The sequence below is a fragment of the Terrapene carolina genome, unplaced genomic scaffold (assembly GCF_002925995.2).
Source record: "Terrapene carolina triunguis isolate 2854851 unplaced genomic scaffold, T_m_triunguis-2.0 Scaffold1018, whole genome shotgun sequence".
Taxonomy (NCBI): Eukaryota; Metazoa; Chordata; order Testudines; family Emydidae; genus Terrapene; species Terrapene triunguis.
In genome coordinates, this window is record NW_020665369.1 from 257596 (window position 1) to 267466 (window position 9871).

General features: G+C 47.5%; 1 protein-coding gene across 1 annotated transcript in view; it reads right to left on the reverse strand.

Moving 5' to 3' along the window:
* Positions 1–1043: 1043 nt before the first annotated feature.
* NFAM1 (NFAT activating protein with ITAM motif 1) overlaps positions 1044–9871 on the reverse strand; it is a 20120-nt gene continuing 11292 nt past the window's right edge. Inside the window, exons 4-7 of the mRNA XM_024213116.1 lie at positions 8291–8401; positions 5504–5590; positions 2573–2668; positions 1044–1100 (exon numbers count right to left, since the gene is read on the reverse strand). Coding sequence (XP_024068884.1) covers positions 1044–1100; positions 2573–2668; positions 5504–5590; positions 8291–8401 — 351 coding nt within the window. The remainder of the gene's footprint in view (positions 1101–2572; positions 2669–5503; positions 5591–8290; positions 8402–9871) is intronic.

The following is a 9871-nucleotide window of genomic DNA, read 5'->3' on the forward strand; positions in this document are numbered from 1 at the left end:
TACATCTGCCCACACCAGAGCTTAAAAAACCAATCACACTATATAACAATACCTATTAAAAACGTGCGTCTGACGAAGTGGGCATTCACCCACGAAAGCTTATGCTCCAATACATTTGTTAGTCTATAAGGTGCCACAGGACTCTTTGTTGCTATTAAAAAGAAGAATGTTAACTCTCCCTCTAAACACCCTTCCTGGAAGGGACATCAGCCTGGGACAGGGTTATAAACAGGATAGACTCCAGCAGAGCAGCTGCTCTCGCAAGCCCTGTCTCCAAATAGTTTATCATGGGAGGAACATCACCAATGAGACATGTCCACAGGCAGGGAAGACTCCTGCTTCATTTTCTGCATCTCTTTTCTTGCTACCTCTCCCCACCCTATTCCGCTGGTTGCATTCAAAGGAAAATATTCACCCTGCAGAGCTGAATCCGACAGACTGTTTTGGAGCAGCACAGGGCTGTACTGTACATCTGCAGTTACAGTACAGGGCTAGCAGGTCAGTTTGCTTTACGCATCAGCATGTTGCAGCTTGAAGTTGTTGAGAAAGGGAACGCGGCGACAGGGGTCCGTGGCTCCCAATCAGGTCCTCATTAGACATATATCAAGTTCATATTGGCATGACAGGAGAGAGCTAGGAGTGGGATAGCATGGGCTGCAAATCAGGATTGAGGTGCACTGTCAAAAAAAGTAGTGGGGTCCCTGTATTGTACAACAAGTGCTATAGATCAAGACTCAAATGCATCGCCATAGCTGGGTGAGGGAAACTTGCACAGATCCTGACTAAAACGATTGCTAAAAGTCAGACTTATAAATAATTGAAAGCAATATCCTCTGCAGGAGCACCCATGCAGCCTGGGCCACCCTGAGATCAGAACAGAGGAATTCTGAGGTCCATAAAGAACAGATTAGAAAGAGACTAGGGTGGGACTCTGCCATAAGTGTGTCATGAGTCTCTGGAGAATTCAGATGGATACTAAAGATGTGAGGGGCAGTTCCCTCATACTCAGAGATGTATAGTCCAAGTACGATCAGTCTTTCCCCTTAGATATTCTCATACAGGGTATCAAAGGGTTCTTCCAGAGTTTCTTGCTGAGATTTCTACAAAATGTTAAAAAGAAAAAAAGAAATGGAGAAAAATTATTCAAACAGCCAGATTGATTCTTAAGAAGTATCCTCTGCAACTCTTTCCACTAGCAATGGCCACTAGTGATCCACAGAATGGAATTAACTCAGCCAGTGGAATGCTGCTCCCCCGGAGATGAATATTAATAACCCTGCTCCAGGCACAAAGGTGCTTCCTATTTTCCACTGTTCCAAAAAAACCAATCCACCTGGGAAAGGGGACTGCTCTTGGTTATTCCAAAAGTAAAAAATAAATCAGTCTGGATTCTGTGAAAGAGGAATTCCCTGACCTTCCCAATTCTGTTTCTTCAATAGCTGAATCTTTTCTACACCACTGTATCTTGCAGAGACAAGGCACTGACAGACACGGACATTTTAAGCACTGGGTCACATACTCCTGCTGTTGCTGTGAGCAAGGTTAGACAACTGAGTAGTTGAAATGCCAGTGGCTGCATGAAGCCCTGTCTACACTAGCAATTCCTCCGGGGCATCAATGGGAAACATTTTACAAAAAAAGCCAACTGTGGACTCTCCAAAGGGCGCATGTACACCAGAGAACTGACCTATTCATTACTAGCTGAACTGGTGGATATTGCAGTGGTGCAGTGCACCCACACCAGCCTTCCAGTTATGGGTGCATTCATGCTCTGCATCCACATATGGCATTCCTTGCAAACACAGCCACTGTGCTGGTGGTAGCAACAGTTAGAGCGCTGGTCTAAATCAATCACTGGCATTTTATCATCATGTTGCCTAAGACTACCGTGAGCAGAATTACCGGAAAGAGTGGCAAAAATCACTGGCACCTACTCTCTACTAGCCCTCCCACTATTACTAGCATTGGGGAAACGGCACCGGTGCTAGCGCCATGGTGGGTGAATCTAAGAATCCCCAGTGTCAATGCAGCAACAGTCGCCAGCCTTGCTCAAAGCAAGTCCTGTCCTAATAGTAGCGCAAATACTTGTGGAGTATTGATTGTATTTTTATGTGTGGGCATGTGATGTGTTACAGGTGAGCTACGGACTGCAGTGGCAGGCAGCACATCAAAATTCTCTAGCACAGGGAAGGCCATGGACATTTGGGGCCAAATTTATCCTCACTGACTTTGATGGAATTACACCACAGATTAATCTGGCCCACCATGTTTATCATGACTTTCCTGTTTTCAATCACTCTGTGTTCATTGCAGACAGAGGCTGGCATGGAAGCAGCTGGGAGCTGCCTAATGCAAACCTTCCCATTCCATTCCTAACATTGCACCTGCTAGAGAACCTCCCCTCCATCCTTGTCCCCTCGCAGAGCTGAGTCTGGACACAGGACACATGGTAAGTGAGGGTGAGATTTAAAACATCACTACAATGCTTAGTTCTTTTCTTTCTGAATGATGTGATCAGCTGAACACAAGGTATGAGGCTGCTTTTGACGGCAGCGTTGTAGAAAGCTCTTACCTTTTCTTTCTTCTTCTTTTTCTTCTTCCCTGTTTTCCCACAGTCTTCATTTCTATCTTCAACCCTGTCTGGCTGCGAGATGTTCATGTCTTGAAGCTACAAAAGACATACCCACATCACTCAGTAACAGGTCACTTTGCCCTAGCATCCACTCTCCGAACACTCTAACCTCCAAATTAACTGTCTGGCATGTGGCAGTACCAGGGTTCTGATAACACACTGAGTGTTCCATATTTAGTGAAGAGCAACATGATGTGTACACACCGTCTCAGCTCCCTGGCTGAATTGCTCAGATTGCCCAAAGAAGAATGGCCATGATTAAAGTCTAACAAAGAATGAATGGGATAAAAGGTAAGTTGGAATCTCCTGTGTTTCTGGTCTCAGAACACAAGAACAAAGGACCTCCAATGAAATTGAAAGGTAGTAAAAATGTAAAAGTGATAGAAGGAGATACTTTTTCACACAGTGCACAATTGGTCTGTGGAGCTCATTGCCACAAGATATCACTGAGGCTAAGAGCTTGGCATGATTCCAAAAAGCACCAGACATTTCTATGGATAACTGGACTATTCAGTGTTATAATAGTAAATATATTTGTAAAGTAAACAAGAGTTTTGGAAGGGATATGACCACTCAAGCTTTGGGACATATGCCAACTTCTATTTGGGGAGAGGAGGAAACTTTCCCATGACTGCCTACTGCAGGGTTTCTTCCTCCAAAGCTGCTGCTGCTGCTCGTTGGAGACAAGATACTGGACTAGATGGACTATTGGTCTGATCCAATATAGCAACTCCTATTATGCCATGTCCCAAAGTCAATATGCAGTTGGAGGGCCACACTCAGAGTTGCATCCGCTTATGCTAGCGGTGGATTCAGCCGCTAGGCACTGTCCACACTACACTTTTCAACTTGCCAAGAAGGTTCAGGCCTAAAAGGTTTAGTAAGACAAGAGAATATGAATAGAAATGCTTCTGTTACAATAATAATTTTAATAAAACTAAGGAATCGGGGGGGGGGGGTAGTGGTTGTTTTTTATAACCAAAAACTTTCCCTCCTATCTTTGCAACCCAAACAGACCAGTGCCAAGTTTAAGAATTGTGGCGAAGGTGTGTGTGGTTACAGCACCTGAAATGCCCAGCAGATTCTGGACACAGAGTTCCAAAGAGTTTGGCAGTGGGAAACAATTGGCGTTAACTGGATTCTGAAGTTAGAAATGGATCAGGCTGGAGGTAGTTTGTAAACAAGAGCCCTTTCGCTGTGCTAACATGATTTATTTTTGTTGTTCCTTTCTGTCCTTGTCCTTGTTGTTCTACTATTGTAGGTAATGTGAGACATTATTTACTTCTTGTGCATATTATGTGTCCAGGATCCAATAAGCAGAAAGTGAAACCAGCTGGAAATGAGGCAAAACTCACCAAACCTTGTTTTACTCTCCAAATTGAGTGCAAAAGGTAATTGTGATGGGGTGGACAAACCTCACGTTGGAGAGAGATAGGGGTGCAGGAATAACTCTGGGCCCAGGAAGCCCTGCCCCAGCAGGCCTGCTGGGCATGCTCCGGTTGGAGGAGGGCCTTAAGAGAGAGTCTCTTCAGCACAACAGGCTGGTGGGTGGAGAGAGAGGTGGGGCTGCAGCCACTGTGATGGAGGGACTGTGCCAGGAAGGTATCTCAGGAGGACAGTGGTTGCATGAAGCTGTGACTCCTTAGCTTGCAAAGGCCCACAGACCAAGTTACAGAGATAACTGCAAGCTATGACACACCCCAAGGAGGGACTGAGTGGTAGGAAGAAACCCAGGGAAGGGTGTTAATTGGACCACACAAAGTGACTGCCTTCCCTGTGGTGCCCAAGAGTGTCCTAGGTCAGAACCTGGTGAAGTGGGAGGGCCTGGGTTCCCCTACCCCTAACCAGTAGGCAAGGCTGCCACCAGAGACTCTAACTGCTAGGCAGGGGTTCCACCCCGCTCACAATAAAAAACAGCAACAACTGGGAAAAGTCATTGAATCCAAAGTGTTCGTAAAAAAAACCCCACCCCAAAACAACAAAACCAACCAAACCCACACAGTACAGGGAAACCTGCACAGGAGTCCACCTAAGAGAGGCACACTCTCATTTTGAGAGTGCTCCAAAATGTCCCCTACCATATAGGGCACAATTCTGCTCTACTTTTATTAGCCCATCACTTCTGTTAAGCAGCTGACTCTTGTCAATCCCTTGAGCAGTTGCTCAAGAAGCACTTCACTCAATATGGTTTTCATCTTGACAGTAAGGGGAAAACACAAATGATATATAGGGTTCAGAACACCCCGAGCCCAGTTTCCAGGGCTGGCCGACCTGCACTCAGTGTAGGACCAGAATGCAGAGGAGGCTAACATGGCTGTACATTCCCTTTCCCTGATCCCCACAGCTGTCAGGGGTTGCATCAACCCTGGCAGAAGTTAGAGCAGTCTCAGAGCCATGCCCATATTCAAGGACTTCTCCATGCTGGCCGACTCTTCAGCTGCCTGATCTTTGCACTGCCTGAGCAGTCCAAAAGGGCCATATTGGAGGCCAGGACCAGCCCATATTCCATGAAGGCCTAGTCTGGTCTGCACACATGGAGGTTTCCACTGCCAGAAATTATCTCAAATCTGCCACCATGCCTCAGAGCAAATCTCACATCGCAGCACCTATATCAACCAGGCCTCCCCGAACTAATAATGTTTGACAAACCAACTGTTTAACCAGAGAGAAGAAAGATTCAACATGCATAAGCCCAGCCTAGGGGCGGGAGGCACTCAGCCTTTCCTTTTCGGGGTGGGAGGAGTGGAAGCAGCAGTTAGATTTACTGCCTTTGTACGGGCACAGCAGCTCTGTGGTGGTTTCTATGCCAGGCCCAATTTCAAAGGGAACCCCCAGCAGGACAGGGTCAGGATTACTTGAGAGGAGACTTACTGTAGCAGTGGGATTCTTCTCAAGCGACAAGCTGTTCATGTTATCCTCAAGGACAGAATAGACCTCAGCTTGGTGGGATTCTAGGCACTAGAGCAGGGAGAGGAAAGAGGGCTTGTGTCACATCACAAACATGCAGTGCATAGAGGTGAAAAAATGCAGTTGCCTGCTGTGGTCAGGGATTGTCATCCATCCTAAATCTGAGTTCTGATGAGCCTAAAGCCTGCGTCCCCAAAGTCTGCAAAAGTCCTGGAAACTGCTTCCTGCCCTAACTGCACAGGGCAGCCCCGTCCTTGTCATGATTTTGAATCATGGAGACATGACGAGATTTTTTTTCTCCCTAGGATATAAATCTAAGAAAGCATGGCCCCTCCCACCTGCCTCCATCTACTCCAAATTCTTCACACAGTGCAGAATAAGACCCTCCTCTGTGGGGGACATTCACTGCTCGGTGGGACAGGAGGTGAACCTGCAAGCAAGATGAGCTCTGAATGGTACAATTTGGCACTAGTGTGCACATCACTCCCAGGTTCCAATCACAATCACGCTGGGCATTTGGGAATGGAAAGAGTGGCTGAGCTGATGTCCTGATGCCCAACAGCACAGCAAAAGGTGGGAACTTCATACTCACTTATAACGGGGACAATTTGCATTTGTTTTTTAAACCGGGAACTATTTTTCCTCCTTAGAATGCAGAAATAATATAGGAACTCACACACACACACACACACACACATACATACACCCAGAGTCTAGCTCACACACACATTCTAAATCACACTTACATACATACACCCACACACTCCCCCTGAATCAGGGCTTAAATTCAGCCAGAGCTGTCCAGAGTGGAGCTCCGGTAAATATTTTCAAACCTCAGGGGGGTTGCGAGCTGGCTCTGTGGCTGAAGCCTGGAGCCCAAGCCCCAATACAGGTGCCCCGCAGGGCAGAAGCCCTGAGCCCTAGGGCGCCCCCCCCCCATGAGGCTAAAGCCCCGAGATTCCCTGCCCCGCAGCTGAAGCTGGAGCCCTGAATGGGGGGAGGGCTAGGGGGGGCCTCCGGGAAATACGCTATAAGAATTTAAGCTCTGCCTTGAATGCTCACACACAGGTACATGCAGAAACACACACACACATCCTACACGTGTGAGCATCTCCTTGTCCCTCAGATAATCGTGTCACTAAAGATGCATGTCAGATTGAATGATGCTCCAGATCTGCCCGGAGGATCTAATAAAACAATCAGGAGGACTTTTCCATGTGTATTTCAAGGATGACAGCAGGTTGCCAAGGTGGCTGTTTCTCTGGCAACAAGAGGATGGGAGGAGCTTAGGCAGGCAGGAGGGGAAGGTGCTGTTAGGGAGGGACTGCAAAGTGAATGAGACTGTCATGTCTCTTAATACAGCAAAGGGAAAAAGCAAGTGACTGGGTTTGATCCTGGGAGGCGCTGAGCATCTATCACCCCATTCGTTTCCCTGGGAATTATAAATGTTCAGGCTCAAAGTGATCATGATTTAAAGAAGAGCAGAATGTGTTGGGAGCGGGATGAACAGGCTGCCTAGGGGCCTTGAGACAGACTGGGCAGCCAAAATGAGTAGAGCATCATGTGGTTCCTACCCCCACTCGCCCCTTAAAAGAGGCAAACATTAACAGTTATTTCATCTGGCCACTCATTCGGAACACAGCCCCCAACATGCATGTGCACGCACACACAGCTCTCCTCTCATCTTCCTTGCTCTCCGTTCCTTTCCTGCTGCTGGTCACAGACAGTCTCTTGCCCTGTGCATTTTTCTCCCAGCAACAAAGCAATGGTGGATTAGCCATTGGGCCAATGGGGCCCATGCCCAGGGGCCCTAGCCAATTGGGGGGCACCTGGAAATATGGGCGCCCCCATGCCCCGACCCACTCTGCCCGCCCAGCACTCCTGCGGGGGAGCAGGGGAAGCCCCCTGTGCCCCAACCCCATTTCCCCAGCAGGAGCACCTGGCGGGCAGGGGAAGCGCCCACGCCCTGACCCAGCGCCGTGTCAGGGGGGAGGACAATGGGGAGACTGCAGGCGGAAAAGGTGGAGAGAGGTCCCCACTTGCTCTGGCCCAGGGCCCCACAAACCCCTAATCCGCCTCGGCAACAGAGAAATCAAACTAAACCCTACTGGCCTCATAAGAACCCGTGAAGTTTGAGCTAAAAAAGACCTAGTCCATCCTCTTGTCCACATCAGCATCCCACCCTTCTTGGCAGCGCATTAGCATTCCCTACAGTACATTCTCCAGATCTTTGTCCAGTCACAAATGATTCATGCAACTGAGCTTCCATCTCTCCCCTTGTGAGACTTTTCCACTCCATTATAGATCTCATGCTCAGAAAAGGTTTCCTGATATTCAGCCAATATTCTTCTCTGCTCACTTTCACCCTTTTACTTCCTTCCACATTTGCCCTGCTGCCCATCTTAAGCAATTCCTTCCCCTCCTTGGGTAAACAGAGGCATTGCCACCACCAGGCTAGGCGAATGGAAACAGCTGCCCTGGGCCAGTGTCAGGAGTGGTAAAAGGGTGTCAATTTTATTCTGAACAGAAGGCAAAAGTTATAGAGAGAAGACGGCATATGCAGATGCCTCGCCTCCTCGCCAACCCAATCTTTAGAATCAAATCCTTCCTTATACTGAGGTGAATGGACAGCATTGTCTCTCTCCTCCACCCCCCAGATCACCCTGTTTTTACATGGTGCCATGCTGGTGTACACATGGAGGTCTAGCAGTAGGCCACATTGGGGATGAGGGTAGTTCTGGTGGTACTCACAGTGTAGATGGAGCCAGATGGTTCTGAGCTTCCTGAAGGGGCTTGGGCTCCTGTGCTTAGGTTTGGGCACCTCTGGAGGACATCTGGCCATCTCCCAGGACACACCACCAACTTAGGACAAGACACTACATGACAGGTCTGTTGTAAACACACGACATTCCAAAATGTGAAATAAATGTTTGCATGAATCTTGTACTTCACACATGATCAGTGATAACTAGTGAATCACATTTCTATAGCACTTTCATCACAAAAGACCACTTTGAAAACAGTGGGCTCAACCCTCATCTCGCACCAGTGTAAACCAGTGAAAACAGCTGGGTTAAAGTTGGTGTAAAACTGTGTGAACCAGACTCTGTGTTTACACAAAAATGACTTCTACAATACAGACATCTCTGGGGTGGAGCTTGCACCCATTTAACAGCACATAGCAATGCTGTAGAACAAGAAATAAAGGCAGCCCTACCCAGCTGCAACTGTAGGGGGAATGTTAGCAGGGCAGAATGCAATTACTCAAAATGGGACTTGGTCAGGAAACAAGTGCTAACATCACAACCCTTGAGAAGAGTACAAAGAGACCTTTTATTGGTCAGTAATACACTGAGGCATTGGTCCAGTACTGACTTGAAGGAAGATGACCTCTTCTGGAATCACCAACGCCATTTCCTTCAGCAAATGAGTTTTCCATAGAGCTCTCCCATTCAACTACAGACCAAATCTAACCCTGCTTAGCTTGTGAGATCTGACAAGGTCATCACCCCCTCCCACGTTGTGTATACAAAGGACAGAAATGTAAGGTGCAGCATAATACAAGGCAATATTCATTCATGACTTTGTGGAGGGGTTTTCCTTTTGTGAAGGAGAGTGTCAGTCTACCAACATGGGGCAGGGAAACCACTGCCACCACAAGCACTCTCCTGGCTGAAGAAAATTGTTAATAACAATGCAGAAAAGGCAGAAGTATTTGAAAAGTATTTCTGTCCTGTATTGGGAAAGAAGCAGGATGACATCTGTCTCAAATCACATGAGGATGATGAACTACTTTCCAATCCATTAGTAATTAGGGATAAACATTTAAATCTTCAAGCCTAGATAACTTGCGTTAAGAAATTCTATGGCCAGCATTATACAGCAGGGCAGCCTAGACGGTCCCTTCTGGTGTTAAAAAAAGAAAAAATCTGTGGGTCAACTCAAAATCTGGAGATATCAGCCAGTCCCCCCCCCCCCCCCGCCCCCAGAAGATATCTAGCTAAACTCTCTGGAGTAAGGGGAAGGGGCTTGTCCTCAGCCTTGGTGCTAGTGCAACCTGTGCTTATTTTCCCTCCATTTGGTTAACTATTTTGGTTGTGATGTGGACACAGCATTTTTCCTGCTAAGGAGGAGGGGCACTGTCTGCATCTCACATCAATTCACAGTCACTACCTCTATGGGTATGTGTCCACAATGCAATTAAACACCCTCAGCTGGCCTGTGTCAGCTGACTCGGGCTCGCAGGGCTCAGGCTACAGAGCTATTTAACTGTGGTGAAGACATTTGGGTTCAAGCTGGAGCCTGGGCTCTGAGACCCTCTGGGCTCCAGTC